A 16,961-nucleotide genomic window follows, 5' to 3' on the forward strand; every position below is an offset into this window, starting at 1 on the left:
AGAAAGGGGTTCTGTGGAGTTTGTTGTTCGACGCCTTCTTTCCCAGGATTCATGTGATCTGCTTCTTCGGCGGTGTGGTTGGTGCCCATAGATAGTCTGGCTTGAAGGCCGAGCATCGATGCTTGAGTTCAACGACGTTTGGTGCGACAGTATAGACGGCGGAGGCAGATCATATCGGAAAGCTGAGTATAGTGACGAAAATACAGGGAGGGGGGTGGACTCCTGTGGACGACATGGGAGGCACACAAGGTCGGAGATAATTCTTCGTGGATGTGGATGGCGCGTTCAAAGGTTGGCGTGTGAGGAGTGGACCAGGGGTGTTGGCGTATCTCCATGTTCGCAGGTGAATCGTCAGTTTTTTTTTTCTCCTTTTAAAAAATGCTTTCTTCGGTTGTTGGGGTGTTTGTGGCAGTTTTCATGTATTTTATTCGGTCTCATTCTCTTTGTTTTTGCGTTGTTGCTGATGTTTTCGTTCCCCTTCCCCCCATGTTGGAGCGGTTCGACTTTTTTGTCTCTCTCTACCCCCTTCCTCTCTCCGGTGAGTGCCGGTGTGGGGGCGGGTAGTCTCGCAGTTTGTGAACTCCTGGTGAGCGATCTCATGAATCTTTTTAAACGTTCGATTTTCCTCTCTCGTTTTGTCTAACTCTTACTATACTGCATTCCTGTGCAGTACCGCGTCGTCGTTAGACCTGTTGCACGGACGATGCGTGTGCCTCTATGCCTACGCTTGGCGGTGCGTGTGTGTCTCTCTTGTGAAGAGGAGGAGACAATGAGCCCCCCCCCCCCCCCCCCGTCTCTCCCTTTTCGTGTTTCTTTTTCCACTGCTTCTCTCCGCTGTAACCCTAGTGGCCTCTATTATCCCCCCAAAACCGTCTCTCAATGAGATAGCTGCTTATATAGCGTTGGGTGGGAGGAGGAGGAGGGCGAGTAGTGAGACGGAGATGGGGGCCTCATTATAAACACTTCACCCAGTACGGTAGATACACATACGTATATAGACACACACGCACACAGGTACACATATCTGCATGTATATATATGTATACATATGTATCTATATATATATACCAATCTTTATAAGGGCATCTATCTATAAATTACATATACACTCACGAAAAAAGAGATACAGGACGTGATGCGACACAGTTCATATATGACGTTGGGCTTTCGCCAGTATAACGCTCTGTATCTTTTTTTTCGCCCCCCCCCCCCCCCTTGTCTCTCTCCCCTCGTAGGTGCGTTCATCCAGTCTCTGTGGAGACGACAAAAAAAACAAACAAAATAATATTAGTTCTTCCCTTTCTGCTGTCTTGCTTGACGCAATCTCTGTTCCCCCTCCTTCCCTCTCTCGCCTCCCGAGACATGCACGCGCGTTCACGTCAGCGCAGGCGCACGTGTTTCTGGGTAAGCCACCGCATGCCGTCATCATCATCTCTACCCTCCATTTTTTCCCTGCCCTCATCTTATTTTTTATCTTGTCTCATAATAGGCCCCCTTACCCCACCACAAAGCGACCCGCGCTCACCCACCCGCACACCCGCTGCTACGCAAGGCACACATTGACAGGAGGGAGGTGCAACGCCGACACGCGCCAACATCGTCGTGCGGAAACGTATGCGCTGAAGGGCAGAGGCGTGTGTGCGCGGCGTCCTCACGTACATTCGCCTGTTGGTACCTAATAAGCCAAGACCACACCAGCAGAAAAAAAAAAGAACATCGTTGGTGGGCTTGAGAGGAGGGAGGGAGGGAGGCTGCCATTACTCCCTGCAAGGGCACAGACCTAAGAGTAACAAGCAGGGCGAGGGGGTTCCCTGCCTCAAGGTGTCCAGTGGTGATGCTGCCACATTCGCGCACTAGGGGAGCCCACACAGCTTCAGAGAATGTGTACGTGGGTTTGAACATGCGTGCGGATCATCATGTGCCCCCAAACCCGTTTCGCAGGCGCATCGGCGCAGGGAAACGCCCTCGCGTCATCGCGGGTGCGATTTTGGTGTTTTTTTTGCTCATTTGTTTCCTCACTTACCTGAAAGGCATCTGCACCCCTTCAAGTGATCTGGCGGGGCGTGTCGATGGTGCTGGCTCGCAGAGGCATCTCAGCCCCACAACGGCGGCCGGCTCGTCTCCGCCCTCGACGAACGGCTCTGTTTTCACGTCCACTGCGCCGGTGTCCCCCTATCAGAGGATCACCGGGACACCCGATCGCACTCCTGTGCCGTCAACGGCGACGACCAGTCTTCCTGCGCAGGCCGCGGGGCCAGGAGCAACAGCATACAGGAACATCTTTGACCTGACGGACATGCGATCTGCTCGGCCGTTCCCAGTCTTCGATGACATCACGAAGCAGTACGAGGAGGGCGAGTACACAGCAGAGGAGCCAGAGCGACTGCCTGGGTTGGAGGTGAGGCGACGCACATTCACTGCTGCGGAGCTGCTTGAGCGGTTCGGCAACACGGACATTGTGTACAGCTTCGTGAACGGCAGTGAGGCGAACCACGAGTACCGCAAGCTGGTTCGAAGGGCGTGCATGGACGGTGTTCTGAGGGCCGAAAGCAACGCGTACATGTCGGGCGCACCTCCCTTTGGCACAACCGCATTCCCTACTTCAAGCACCCGTGCTTCGGTCACCCCACCACCCTCGCCGGGCGACCCCGATCCCTACCCGCGTAGAAACACCGAGGACTTGACGAGTCCGCCCACCACCACTGCGCCGGCACCGTTCGTGCATCTGTCGTGCATGCCCCTGCAATTGCAGCGCCTGCTCAGATCCGGAGGAACCCTGGGTGATATTCTGCAGGACGTCAGGGGCGCCGCCAGCACCGGTGCCGACAACCGTGATCGTGAGACAGACGAGCTGCGGCACAGCCTGCGCAGCCTGGAGCAGCACGTGCGGTGGCACCGCGGCCGCGTGGTGGTGGTGTCGCCCGGGCACCACCCGACGTGGATCGATGGCGCGAAGAACTTCCTTTCTGGGCTGTGCGGCGACGCGCGTGTGCAGGCGCTGCGGTCGAGCGGGACGCACCTGCGCGTGACGACGGTGCACCAGGACGCTGTGATGCCGTACGGGATGCGGCTGACGGCGAACTCGCACGTGATCGAGCAGCACCTGTGGCGCGTGCGCAACATGACTGCTGTGCACGTGTACATGAACGACGACTACTTTGTGAACCGCGACGTTGCGATCACGGACCTGTTCAACGAGTACGGCGGCACGATTGTGCGGACTGAGAAAGGCATCCTCCGGAAAGGGGTTTTGGGCCCACCTAAGGGTGGGTCGTGGGGACAGGGCGTGCGGAACACACAGTTGTTCAACATTATGGAGCTGGACTTGCGGCACGAGGATTACCTGCCGCCGGCGCTTGAGCGGCAGTGGTCTGCGGACCGAGCGCAGCGTGGGGCCTCTGGCGTGGACTGCCCGGTACTGCCAACTCCATTGAACGACCTCATCGATATCGCTTACGCCCACGTGCCTGTGTCTTGGCCAGCGACGCTGCTACCGCGCCGCCACCGCCGCTATGCGACCCACGCGCCCTTTGTGTACTGCACAAACATGCACCGGTTCATTCAGACGCGTTATGCAGCGGAGTTGGCGTACAACGCGTTGCATCACCGAACTCGGAGGGCGCGCGACCTTTTCATTCCGTTTCTGTACAACGCGTTCATCATGGCGCGGCCGTGGCAGGCGTCGCCGAAGTTCCTGCCGTACCTGCTGGAGCTGCAGCGGAGCCGGCAGGAAGCGCGCACGGACGCGATGCCACGGACGGAGATCGTGCTGGACAACTTTGACGGCTGCGCTCCCGCATCGCTTCGCGGCGGCTTTGTGGCTTCCGAGTGCATCTTTGGCAAGTTCCAAGACAACACGTCACTCAACGATGCCTTGATGAGGCGCATCGCTGCGGAGAAGCCGCTGTACTTCAACATCAACGCCGGGTTCAGCACTGCAGAGGCCATTGCACAGCTGCGCCGGTTTCTCCACGGGAAGTTTCCGACGCCCGTATACCTGGAGGCTGGGGGCGCGTCGTCCGGTGGCGAGGGCCTCGTGGGCGGTGCGGAGGGGGCTGCTGAGGAGGGCGACCCGGTGGGTGCGGAGACCGCCGCGGGTGTCGAGTCCGGAGGCCTGTCGAGGGTGTTTGGCGACCTGATGGCGCTGCCGGTGGTGGGTATTGTGTCCTACGAGGAGGGCGTGTGCCCGCTGGTGCGGAGCCTTGCGCTCGCGTTCGCGGGGCACCACCGTGGCGGCGTGCATGTGAGCGTGGAGGAGCACGGCGGGGCGACGCTGCGTGAGGCGCGTGCGGTGCTTGGGCACCGGGTGGTGAGCGCGATGCCCGCGCCTGCGTGCGCGTACGGGCCGCCGGTGTCGACGAGCGCCGGCGCGGCCGGTGCGTCGGTGGCTGACGTAGCGCGGCGCGCGCTGGATGCGGCTGGCGAGACCGGTGGCGGCGGTGTGGAGCTGCCGTCGACGTGCGGTGGTGGCGGCGCTGGGCTGCGTGTGCGCGGGTTCGTGGTGGACGCGCGGACGCCTGGCGCGCCTGTGCGGAGCGTTGCTGCGCTGCGCGATGCGCTTGCGGTGCCTGCGCAAACGCTGTCGCTGGAGGACTTCCGTGTGGTTGCCGTGGGTCCGTCGGAGGGCGACGTCGTGCTTGTTGTGTCGCGCGAGGACGCGGACGCGAGGGCTGTGCACTGGGTGAATGGCGCGTCTGAGAGCGACCTGCTTGTGACGTATCCGCTGCCCGTGGAGGCGTACGAGGACATGAGCGCGGAGCTGCGGTGGTCGATGCCGTAGAGCGGTGCTGTGCTGTGGTCTGTGGTGTAAAGTTCAAAGATGATGACGTTTGTGTCTGGGGATGTTGCTGAATATCGTGTTGTGCTGCCGGGTTTCTCGTAGGGATGTTTGGTAGGGGACTGGGGTTTGGTGTTTCAACGAACCTTGGCAACTCGACTCGTAGAACTGTGAAGCGGGTTCAGGAGCCCCTCTCGTGAGTGGGGCCTGGGGGGGGGTGTTGGTGGCCTCCCTTGGGCAACCTGCGGGTTTGGAGTGGCAGTGGCTGCTTCTAGAGGCACGCTGTCATCGAACCGCTTTGTAGATGAGGAGCAACGCGAGTGTGTGATTGAAGGCTGTGTATGTGTGGCTTGTGGGAGACGTTGCAGCTACATGCAGACACATACAGAAGGTGGTTGTCTCAAGAATAACGAGAGGGGGGCATAAAAAAAGTCTTGGCGTTTTCTCATTGACTGCTTTGTATATATTTATATTAATATTTATATTTATTTTAATGCTTTTGTGTCTCATTGATTTATATGAAGGATCTGTGGTGTTTTGCCTCTCCCCCTCTCTGTGATGGCTGGTGACACAGTCCACCGAAAAAAAACGCGCCTTGAATAGGTTGTCGAGGTTGCTGGGGATGGCGAGACATGCACCACGGGCGGGGGTCTGTGCGTTGTCGTTTTCCTTTTGCTTTCTGTGCTCCTGTGCTTTTGTGAGGTGTTTGGCAGGATTTGAGTCGTCTTGCATCCCTGCCCGCTTTTCTCCCCATCCCATTTTCTTTTCGTGTCGGCGTTCGAGTCTCAGCGCATTTTCGATTCTTTTGTTCTGGCGAACATGTCGCGGAAAAAAAGGGATCACACCACGCCACCGCACCTCACCACATGTTTTGCCCTTTCTCGCTTTCCTATCCTGAGGACGACAGAGAAATCGTGAGGTGCGTCTCTCTGTGTATGCGCCGGGGCGGTGGTGAGTGGGTTGGTGGGTGGACCAGTGGGTCGGCGCCGCCGCCGTTCCCACTGCCTCCTACGTTTCATGGACCCCATACGCACGCGGAGGAACGAAGTGATCTACAGGGTTGCCGCTGAAGATGCCGACTCGTTTCTCGGCTGTTTCCGCGCACGTAGCGCATCCCTGCGCATGTGTCGGTCTCTCTCTTCTCCCGCTCCCTGGGGGCGAGGGAGGAGGGCTTAGTCTCAGCTTGTGCTTCGTTGTGCATATGCCGTGCTCTAGTTTGCTCTCCACCTTTTTTTGTATGGACTCCTTCTTCCCTCCCTCCCTCCCTCCCTCCCTCCTCTACTATTCCATCTTCGTTATGGTTTATTCTTGACTCCTGTCTGCGCTGGGACAGACTTCTCTCTCTAGCGGACTACTTGCCTATACCCTTGTCATTTGCATGCGGCTTCCTTCCTCTCTCTCTCTCTCTCTTCCCCAACCATCCCGCGTACACGGTGTGTGTACGCGTTCTTCATTCGTGGGTGGCGTGCGCTTATCAAAAGATGAGCTCTGCTCTACTGTTTCTGTATCGGTAGCATCACATGGGACAGGAGTTTATCACCGTCCCCGTCCCCTCCCCTCCCCGCCGCTGAATAGGTGGGCGTCTCTCAGTCAAAAATGCGCTTTCTTCGTTTGCGAGGGTTCCATGACGCACCCCTGTCAGAGGCGTGTGATTCTGAACGTGTCACCGTCCCTGCACGTAACACCTGCCCCCCATGGGGTCTGTCACGGCACGAGTCAACACGAGTGCAGCCGTTGCCACTACTGAAGAGAAGGAGCGGCGGCTGTGTCTCGTTTTTTACACTGTGGCCTCAGCATCTGTGCCGCTGTTTGAGATGGCGGAAGCTGCCGTTGTGTGCGTTGGCGGCACTCATGCTGATGGTGCTGCTGATTACGCTGGCCTTCTTCATGGTCGTTGTCAGCGCGCTCCCGTGGAGCTATCCATGGAGTCAGGCGTACGTGGGGGATTGGCCGAGTATTGTATTTGATGCTTCCTTCTCTGCAGTGGTGCCAGGAAAAGCTCAACCGCGCGAGCCAGACCGCCTGTGGGGGCTCACAGTGCAACCACCACAGGCATTGTGGGCAGGGTCGGTGCTCAGCACTGACGGAGGTGGGGGGCCGAACGCGACGAGTGCTACGGAACGGCAAGAGCGGCTCACAGCGCGCTTGCAGGCCCGTCACGGGGCGATGTTGTTTCTCTACACGTTTGCCAATGGCACCGAAGCGAACCATCTCTACCGTCGCGTGACGCTAGCGACATGTGGCAGGTACGTAAGTAGTGTCGAGGCTCAACTTGCCTTGAACGGCGTCGTGACCGATGGGAAAGGGACGACAGAGGTTTGCACGACGCCAATGCGCCGCGCCAGGACGAATTCGGAGTTGCTGAGCATAGTCGCCGGCTACGCCTCAACGACGCTGACGACTCGTGATCGTGAGACAGACGAGCTGCGGCACAGCCTGCGCAGCCTGGAGCAGCACGTGCGGTGGCACCGCGGCCGCGTGGTGGTGGTGTCGCCCGGGCACCACCCGACGTGGATCGATGGCGTGAAGAACTTCCTTGCGGGGCTGTGCGGCGACGCGCGTGTGCAGGCGCTGCGGTCGCGCGGGACGCACCTGCGCGTGACGACGGTGCACCAGGACGCTGTGATGCCGTACGGGATGCGGCTGACGGCGAACTCGCACGTGATCGAGCAGCACCTGTGGCGCGTGCGCAACATGACTGCTGTGCACGTGTACATGAACGACGACTACTTTGTGAACCGCGACGTTGCGATCACGGATCTGTTCAACGAGTACGGCGGCACGATTGTGCGGACGGAGTCGGCATTCATCGAGAGTGCGGAAATCGCTAACGCGAGTTTGCCGACGTGGGTAGGTGGGGTCTCGAACACAAATTATTTTGTCACTGATGAGCTTGACCTGCGCCACGAAGACGAGGTGTCATCTGCTGTCGTGCGTCTTTGGCAGCAGCAGGACGCTGCCCTTACACTCTGGGATGTGGAGGCAGTACGGCAAGGCAGGGTGCCACTGCCAATAATTCAAGGTCCTGACACGCAGAGCGCAATGTGGATCATGCTAGAACACACGGAAGGTCTCTCACCTCAGAGTATCGCGTTGCCACCCGTCGGCATACCGGCCGATGTGGCCAAGGCGTACCGTGCTGATACTTTTGGCACTATACAGCCGCGCTTTTACGCGACCCACGCGCCTTTTGTGTACTGCACGAACATGTTGCGCTATCTCGCCCTGCGCTACCAGCGCGAGTTCTCACAGTCTGCGTTTCTCCATCGTACACGTAGCGCAAGGGACCTCTATGTTCCTTTTTTGTATAATGCCTTCATAATGGCACGGCCATGGCAGGCCTCCCCACGCTTCCCCTCCTATATCACTCTTCGACACCAGCTGAGACAGCAGCGATTGCAAAGGATGTCCGTCTCCTCAACATTGGCGCCGGCTGTGTCCAGGGTGAACACAACGCTGGGCAGTGGAGGCGGGCAGAAACCTATGGAAGCACCATCTCCGTCTGCACCCACGCCTGCGCCGAAGGCGTCAGTAGTAGAGGAGGAGGAAGAGGAGGAGCAGATCCGTGTAGCGCCCATCGAGCTGAACAACGATGATGGCTGTGCCCCTGCCACAATGCTCGTTGGAACCGACAGGAGTGGGTGTCTCTTTGGCAAGTTCTCTGACGATCTGCACGCCAACAACGTGTTTATGAAGCGAGTGCAGCAAATGTGCCCCCTATTCTTCAACGCGAACGCTGGTTTCACGAAACCCGAGGCAGCCAATCAGCTGCATCACTTCCTTCAGACTTTGTTCCCTACACCCGTCTTTCTAGAAAACAATGCCGGGGAGGAGACCGCTCTGTCGAGGGTGTTTGGCGACCTGATGGCGCTGCCAGTGGTGGGTGTTGTGTCGTTCGAGGAGGGCGTGTGCCCGCTGGTGCGGAGCCTTGCGCTCGCGTTCGCGGGGCACCACCGTGGCGGCGTGCATGTGAGCGTCCAGCGGTATGGACTCGGTGAGGTGGACGCGACCATGGCCGAGGTGCGGCAGGACTTGCGGTATGCGCTGCAGAGCGCGATGCCTGCTGTCGCGTGCACCTACGCTCCACATGTTACTGTGAGCCAGTCGCCAAAAGGCGGGTCTCTGGCAGACCTTGCGCGGCGCGCGCTGGATGCGGCTGGCGAGACCGGTGGCGGTGGTGTGGAGCTGCCGTCGACGTGCGGTGGTGGCGGCGGTGGGCTGCGTGTGCGCGGGTTCGTGGTGGACGCGCGGACGCCTGGCGCGCCTGTGCGGAGCGTTGCTGCGCTGCGCGATGCGCTTGCGGTGCCTGCGCAAACGCTGTCGCTGGAGGACTTCCGTGTGGTTGCCGTGGGGCCGTCGGAGGGCGACGTCGTGCTTGTTGTGTCGCGCGAGGACGCGGACGCGAGGGCTGTGCACTGGGTGAATGGCGCGTCTGAGAGCGACCTGCTTGTGACGTATCCGCTGCCCGTGGAGGCGTACGAGGACATGAGCGCGGAGCTGCGGTGGGTGGAGTGGAAGCCACATGCAGGACCTCGAGGCTAGCGGCTACTTGGACCCGCGAAACGAGCCGGAGCGCTAGAAGTGGTGGAATGAAGGATGCCTGAATAAATGTGCACAGCCGTGGACAGGAAAGCTGGGTTTTCGTAGAGGAAACCTCTCTTGTTCCATTGATGTTTGACGACATAATGTTATTAGACTTTTTTTTTCGTTTTGCTGAGAGTTTACTTATTCGGTATATCCTTTATGTGGACAAGTGACGGTGGTACACGTAGCAGGTGCCTAACCGGTCCCCCCCCTTCCTCCCCCTATTTTTTTTCGTCTGAGGCTTTTTTGGCAAGACGGTGACGCGACTGGGTGCGTGACTCCGCTTATTCAATTTATGTAGCTGTTCCAATGATGATACAACTATCCAAAGGACAAAAAAAAAGAGTGTGTGCATGTGTGGTGCATCAGCAGGAGGGCTATAGCGATGATGTGTACGGCTTCTACTAGTGGCTCGATGGTGCGTTGAGGAGGGCATCCACGCCTGGTGGGGGAGTACCGTTCTTTGGCTATTTGAGTTTCTCTTGGCCCCCCCCCCTCCCCTCCCCCCCACTGTGAGACACGCGCATGGGGGTTTCTCTTGTTCTTTTTGTTTTCTTCTACTCGTACACTCCCTTTTTTTTTTCTCGTGCTGCGTTCCCTTCTGCTGTTTTTATTGGTACCATTGACGCGCGTGCGGCTCATTGCCGTCGCGGTTGTTCGTCGGATGAGCGCATCTTTCGCTGCGTCCTGACTTCAAATTATACACGCACCTCAAATCTCCTCCCCCCCAAAAAAAACACTCACACACTCACACACACACTCACACACTCACATATCGAAAAGTATACGAGGTGCTCTCACGTGGGCTGTATTAGCGCTCTTTTTTTTCCTCCTCTTTTTTTTTACGCTTTAATATTTTTTCTCGTACTCCTTCACACCTGTGCCTGTGTCTGTGTTTGTGTGTGTGTGCTAATCTACGCGACAACGCTGATCATCAACGGTCGCCTGTTGCGCCGCTTCCTTGCGAGGATCCTCTACAGGAAAAACAAAACGGCATTCGTGCCTCGGCAGCGCATCTTTTTTCAATGAGCTCTGTGAATCCCCAAGGGGCTCCTAGCGGCAACAAAGTGACTTTCCGCGTCATCCTCACCTCTGAGCCTAGTCAGCCATTCCGTGTGATCAGTATTGCTGAGGAGGCCCCGTTGACAGCGGTGCTGCGCTTTGCTGCCGAGGAGTTTGGCATTGCTTCTGTCGACTCCATGGCTGCGACTACCAAGGATGGCACTGGTATTAACCCTGCACAGACCTCTGGTACAGTGTTCATGAAGTATGGCCAGGAGATCCGGCTGATACCCCGCGACCGCGTCGGTGCCATAAATTGCGTTCACCATTTGAGGATTCACAAGTGCTGATGTGCAGAGGGGCCGTTCCGTGTTTGTCTCCCCCCCCCTTTTTTTTTATACCACAACAACGTCAATTGCACACCACTGTCCCCACAACGCTGTACTCTTTTTTTTTTCGTGACATCTCACTGTGCGCGTTGTGCCTCCTCTTCCTTCCTCCCTTTTTTCTTTTTCGTTTTCGGAGGACCTGAATAGGGCCCGCTCTCTCGCTACGGGGCGCTCTGACGTGACGCGCTCACGTTTGTGCGTCAGTGCGCGTGCAGGTGTGCGCTGGTTTTGGCAAAAGATGAATGACGAACCATCAAAAATACTCGAAAATGACGTTTATTTTGACGTCCTCCCTCTCTTTCCCTCTCTCCCCTCCTGTCTCACTCATTCCCGATCTCTGCAATGTGGCAGGCGTGTGGATGTGTGTGTGCGCGCGCACTCGTCATCCCAAGTTGCACGCGCCTCGCTCGACCACAGTGATGAGGTACGTAACATCTGCGCACCTTCTCTCCTCTTCTCCACTTCTCTCCCCAATGTGCTCGTCCCTCCCCTCCCTCCCCTCCCTCCCCCCCTTTTTTTCACTCACATTTCGTATTTTTTTTTGCTCTTACAGCACATACACGACACGTGCGCACGCACGGACACACACTTCTAGCCCATCCTGACATAGTTGTACTCGCCGCTGACGCTCTGTATCTCTGCGTGTGTGTGTGTGTGTGTGTATCAGGTGTGTTGAGATGTCGCTTTCTTCACAGTGGAGCCAGGCTGTGGTGGTGCGCGCGACCGCGAAGGGTGAGGAGATAGTCCCCCAGCAGCCAAACAACGGCACTGCCCGAGCCATGGCGGCAGCGGGCAACCCCATCGTCGTCCGGGCCCGCACAGAGGCTAACTTTGGCGGCGGAGTGGTGCCGAATGCGCATGGTAGCGGCGACGGCGGTAGGAGAGGGCCAAACATTTTCTCCCCCTTCGTTTCTGGCTACGACGTTAGCCAGACTTTTTGGGTGCCGAACCCCAACAAGGGTGAGATGGGTCTGCTGGAGTACCTCCATCGTCGTGGCTCGGCGAACAAGTCGCACGTGCTGCTGCAGAGTCGCCCCCTCCCCGAGCTGCAGTTCAACTTCTCTACCTGCACTGGGTGCAACATCGACCTCAGTCACAACATCTTCCGCCTCTCCAAGGCGGCCATGGCCCTGCAGCACATGGATGCGGCGCTCGGCGACGACAGGGACTACGACGAGATGGACATGACTGGGTCCGCCGGCGGTGGCGGTGCCGGGGTATCCACGGTGGGAAGCAAGTTGCATACCAGCCTCTCGACATCCCCATCTTCCTCGTCTCGGCAGCCGGCGTCAACGCCTCAGCAGCTCAGCATCTCGGCCCGTGCCTTCAAGGCGACTATGCGGGCGAGTCTGCAGTCCCTTCAAGAGGAGGATTATTACCTCGTCCGGTACCGCGATTACAGCGCCTGGGCTGTCTCCGAGTACCGCAGCATCTGTAAGACGGACTCCATGTTTGGCCGAAAGTACATTGAGCAGTGCTTCGCCGTGCACGTGGGGCGAGAGCCCGGTGAGCTGGTGCTCATTACAGAGGCGCAATTCCTGTACGGTGTAGACCTGCTGCAGCGGCAGTTGATGAATCAGTTCACAGGCGCCGTGCCGCGTCCGCCTGCCGGCTGGGGAGGCCTGGACGTGAACCAGAGCAGTTATCGGCAATATCAAATCGATATCAACTACAGCTCGTTGAACGCAGATCAGTTTCGCTCTCTCGGCGCGCTGCTCGGTGACGGCATGCGGCAGGTGGAGGTGGAGGGAGTCGAGAGGATGCGCGAGGAGCAGGCGAAGGCGGAGGCACGTGCGCGGGCGGGGGGCTGTGATAACGACGGCTACACACCACCCGCTTGGTACGACTGGACCCCTGGTGCGATACGTGCGCGGGTGCGGCACCAACTTCAATGCTATTATCGTAGTGTGGGTCAACTGACCGTGCAGCTCGCTGTTCTCAGCGTGGGCGGCTTTCTTCTCTACCGCGCAGTGAAGGGGTATATTCTTGGCTTCTCCTCACTGAATGACCGTACGTTTGATGGCCGTGATCGCGGCGGCGGTGGCCGTGAGGGGCGAGGTGCCGATCGGTACGGCGGCGGACGTGGCATCGATGACTACTACCATGGCTACCGGCCGGGGCTCTTCCGCAGCCTGCTGATGGGGCCAAAGGAGGTGCTCGACTACATGTTAGCTCCTGTCCCGGAGCGTTAGAGGTGTGTCTGAGTCTGCGCGGCCTGCTTTCATTTTTTTTTTTCGCGTGTGTGTGTGTGCTGGATGTAGTTCTCTGACCAATTTGTCTGGATGCCTGTTTTCATTTGACTGTTCGTCCCCCCCCCCCCTCCCCCCCTCTCTCTCCTTCAGTGACGCTACACTGCCACAGTCAAGTCTCTCTTTTTTTTTTGGGTGTGCCCTGCGTGGTGAGCAAATCTGTGGTAGAGGCGGTTTTTTTTTGTCCATCTCTTCCCCCTTTATTTTTTCATCTGCGCGTGTAGGCCTATCATGTGTGGATCTGTGTTTTTGGAATGTGTTTCTATGGGGCAGGAAAGACAACCGGCCACACGGGCTCGATGATGGCGCAGCTTCATGGACAATATTACTAGGAGGCATGGTTCGTGCACATCTCCCTGGAGGGCGGAGATGGGGGATTTGCTAGGAGAACACACAACCCAGCATACCCCCTTCCCCCCTCCCCCCTCCCCGCCCGCCTCCTCGTACGTTCTCTACACACAGAGCCAAATTTGTAATGGTGAGGGGTGCGCTAGTGCTCAGTACCGTGCTCTGAGTGGTGGGGCGGTGTGGAGGAAAGAGGACGACTGATGTTTTTTTTTTTTCGAGTAGCACGACTCTGAATTCTTTTTGACAAATGCAAGCCTCTTCGGAACACGGACCAGGATACACACACACACACACACACACTCACAGGCACGCCTCTCTGTCGAGTCGTGCATGCATTAGTGTGCTTCGACGGCCTCGACCTCACTTGCTTTCGCTAATATCTCCACCACCACCACCTCCCGCTATGTTCTTTTTTATTCTGCGAATATCGATGATCTGGGAAGTCAGTGACGTTACCCACCCGATCGAACTCATAAGCCTTGTGTAGCTCACACACACACACACACACACCGTTTCACACGCCTCCCCTCATTATCGTTCTGGAGACACAACATTGTCCCGCACTGCTTTCTCATCACCCGATGTCGTCACTACCGTCGCCTGTGTCAGGCAGACACACAACACAAGCTGGTGCGGTCTTGACAGCCAGCGATCCCACCTCGGCCAGACTGACACAAGAGAATATAACGTTGCTGCAGTCGCTGGTGCAGCCCACGCGGTACCATCGCCGTGTGCAGCCGCAGTTTGAGGTTCTCAGCGTCACTGACCCGGGCTACGTAAAGTATAACCTGAAGAGATACTTGCCCCGTGATCCTGAGAGTGGTGCCGTGACATCTGATCGCGCGGCCTCCCATCACTCAGGCCTTGACAGGCGCTGCAGCGCACCTTTGGAGGTGGTGGGTAGCTCGCACCACCCAGGAGGGTATAGTGTGTACGGCAATCGGCCGCCACACTGCCAGGGGGGGCACACTGCGCGGCCGTCGGTCATGAGTGATGCTGTTTCCAGGGCCAGCCGGTCTGGCTATCGGTCTCCTCCTGCTCGTAGAGCGGAGGGGGCGTGGCCCACCACGCTGTCGGGTCAACCCGGAGCGGGCGAGGGTGTCGCCTACAGCGACAGGGGCGTAGGTGGTGCATGCGACTGCGGGGACTGTAGTGACTGCCGTCCCTACTCAGAGCGCCCGCCATCGGCGCGCATCAAAGGACGGCTGTACGAGGACTCGTTTTTGTCGCCATGCGAGGTGGAGAGCAGCGGCCGCGGTCCCTCCGAGTATTGGGGGGCCCATCGCGAGAGAGGTGAGGGATCGCCCGGCGAGCGGCGACCAGTGGCCCATGTTTCCCAGACAAGCGCTTACAATCCTCATGTGATTAGCAGTGATGGAGCTACGCGTCGGCAGTCAGGGCACGGCGGTCACACCGACGATGTCGATAATTGGGTCGACATGGCGAACGGAGCATATCGTGACCACGATAGTTACAGCGTCGCCGATGAGCTGTCATATCACCAGCCGCCTCCGTCTGCATCGCGGCGGCAGCGACATGGCCAGCCTCGGGGTGTGTCGTCTTCAGCAGGGGCACCGGCTCCTCAAACGCGGCCGTTGCTCCAGTCTCCCACCCGGCGAGGTCAGCGGGAGACGGTTGACGTAGGGTCTCAGTGGACCGGGCCATTTGAGGGGGGCACTAAGGAGCTGCCAAGGCTGGAGAGGAAGAAGAAGGCGGGGTCGAATAGACGCAACTCTCGCGCCTTCCAAAACTGGACGACGCACACGTGGGTGACAACGAACACGACGACCTCCGTGATTCTCCCATCTGCCACTGTGCATTTGATCCCAATGTCGACGGTGGTCACGGGTGACAAGGGCTCGTCCGTGAATGGCCGCTGGACCGCCGCGCCCGCCGCCGCCGTGTTGCCTCCGTCGTCACCATACGCGTTGCCTTCCTCATCGGTGCCAGACTACCAGCAGCATCCTTCGAGGATGGAGGTGCTCGATGACAGCTCGGACGCCACCGCAAACGCACGCAGTCGCGCAGGTCATTTTTCCTTCCGTACCTATCAAGCCGAATCGAGGGATGCCAGCGGAGGATATGGTGTGTACCATAGCAGGCCAGAGCCGTAATGGAGCACGTGCAGGTTATGCCACAGAGCACGGGTTTTTTAGAGGGGTATGGCCAGGGTGGGATGTGTGGGTATCTCTTCTCTTGGGCGTCAACCACTGGAGGAGCCTTGAGAGTATTGGAAAGAGTCCGCTCCGCATCACGAGGTGGTGGTGGATGGTGGTGAGAGGGAGGAGTAGAAGCGAGGGAAGAGCCTGGCATTCCACTCAGCAGGCCTGCTTTGCTCTATTGGTCTTGTCTGCCTGCTTGGCTGTCTTTTTCTCTCCCTCTTTGGTCATCTTTATTCTTCTTTTTCTCTGACCTCACCTCTCTACGTTCATCTTCACCCGCACCAAACCCTGCCGGCCAGCCACCGCCTTGTTGAATGGACACAGAGAACATCCGCAAAGGCCAATCTCTCTCTCCCCCGCCCCTCCCCCGCCCCTCCCCCTTCTCCCCCCCGTACACACAGTAGACTTTCCATGAATGGAGCTCGTTTTCGATTCATTCTTGCGTTTTTTTCTTTTCGAGAAGGAGAGGGCTGCTTCCTTCCTCAATACTTTTTCGACTGTTGTGTGGAGATATGAGGGCGGTGGTGGTGGTGGTGATGCCGGAGAGTGTAGGGACGGCCCTCCTCGCCTCTCCCTTCCCCTCCCTCTCTCTCTCTCTCTCTCTCTCGGGGTTTAGCCTTTTTGTGTACATGTGTTGTTATCGTCTTGGTTTGCCTGGGGACATGTCGCGCAGGCGTCCCCTCGTATGCGTGCAGGAGTGAACATGGATGTATGTATATATGTACATGCATATATATATATATATTATATATTATATATTATATGTGTATGTATGTGCGCGTTTATAAGTGCTACTTCTTGGTGTGCAAGCAAATGGGGATGGTGGCTCTAGTCTTGTGATTGTTTTCGTCTCGTTGCCAAGGATGATGGGAGAGGAGCAGCACACTTGGGCTAATCGGAGGCACAATGTCGGAGAGAGGGGGGAAGGGGGGACGGACGGTAGTAGGTTGTGTGTAGATGTACGAGTCCAATGTATCATCTCACCTGTGCTATGCGCATCCTGTATGCTTTAGTTTTTCCTTTGCGTTTTTTTTTTTTGTGTAGATGATTCTTTCAAAACGTCTGTATCGACTGCGAACACAAAAGCGAAGTGCGCCTCGAACGTACATGAGCTGCTTCGATTTCTTCTATGTGAGCTTTTGGTATGCCATCACTCGCTCCACTGTATTATCGCGCTCGCTCTCTTCCCCCCTCCTTCCCGCCCCTCCCCCCCCCTCCCCTGTGCATGCGCAGATCATGTTTCTGTGTATGTGTGTGGAGGGTGAGATGCGGTTTGGTGAGAGCGCAGCCTTGTTGTCTTGTGCGTTGTATTTTGAACAGACTTTTATCGCACAGTAATATGGGCTTGCCCACCCCTCCTCCCCCCCCTCCTCCACCCCTCCTCCACCCCTCCTCCCACCCCTCCTCCACCCCTCCTCCCACCCCTCCTCCACCCCTCCTCCACCCCCCT

The 16,961-nt window shown here is 57.7% G+C and overlaps 3 protein-coding genes across 3 annotated transcripts; all 3 read left to right on the forward strand.

Annotated features, from left to right (window-relative positions):
• Positions 1–1,900: 1,900 nt before the first annotated feature.
• Positions 1,901–4,780, forward strand: JKF63_05312 (uncharacterized protein; the record flags this gene model as incomplete). Its single annotated transcript, XM_067901279.1, has 1 exon — positions 1,901–4,780. One exon carries the CDS (start codon positions 1,901–1,903, stop codon positions 4,778–4,780), a length of 2,880 nt encoding a protein of 959 aa, XP_067758281.1.
• A 5,606-nt stretch (positions 4,781–10,386) lies between these two features.
• JKF63_05316 (uncharacterized protein) lies at positions 10,387–10,713 on the forward strand (the record flags this gene model as incomplete). Its single annotated transcript, XM_067901280.1, has 1 exon — positions 10,387–10,713. The coding sequence occupies one exon, from the start codon at positions 10,387–10,389 to the stop codon at positions 10,711–10,713; it is 327 nt and encodes a 108-aa protein (XP_067758282.1).
• Positions 10,714–11,429: 716 nt separating this feature from the next.
• Positions 11,430–12,944, forward strand: JKF63_05317 (uncharacterized protein; the record flags this gene model as incomplete). The annotated part of the gene is made up of 1 exon (XM_067901281.1): positions 11,430–12,944. One exon carries the CDS (start codon positions 11,430–11,432, stop codon positions 12,942–12,944), a length of 1,515 nt encoding a protein of 504 aa, XP_067758283.1.
• Between the last annotated feature and the right edge of the window lie 4,017 nt (positions 12,945–16,961).

This window comes from Porcisia hertigi, chromosome 16 (genome assembly GCF_017918235.1).
Source record: "Porcisia hertigi strain C119 chromosome 16, whole genome shotgun sequence".
Lineage (NCBI taxonomy): Eukaryota > Euglenozoa > Kinetoplastea > Trypanosomatida > Trypanosomatidae > Porcisia > Porcisia hertigi.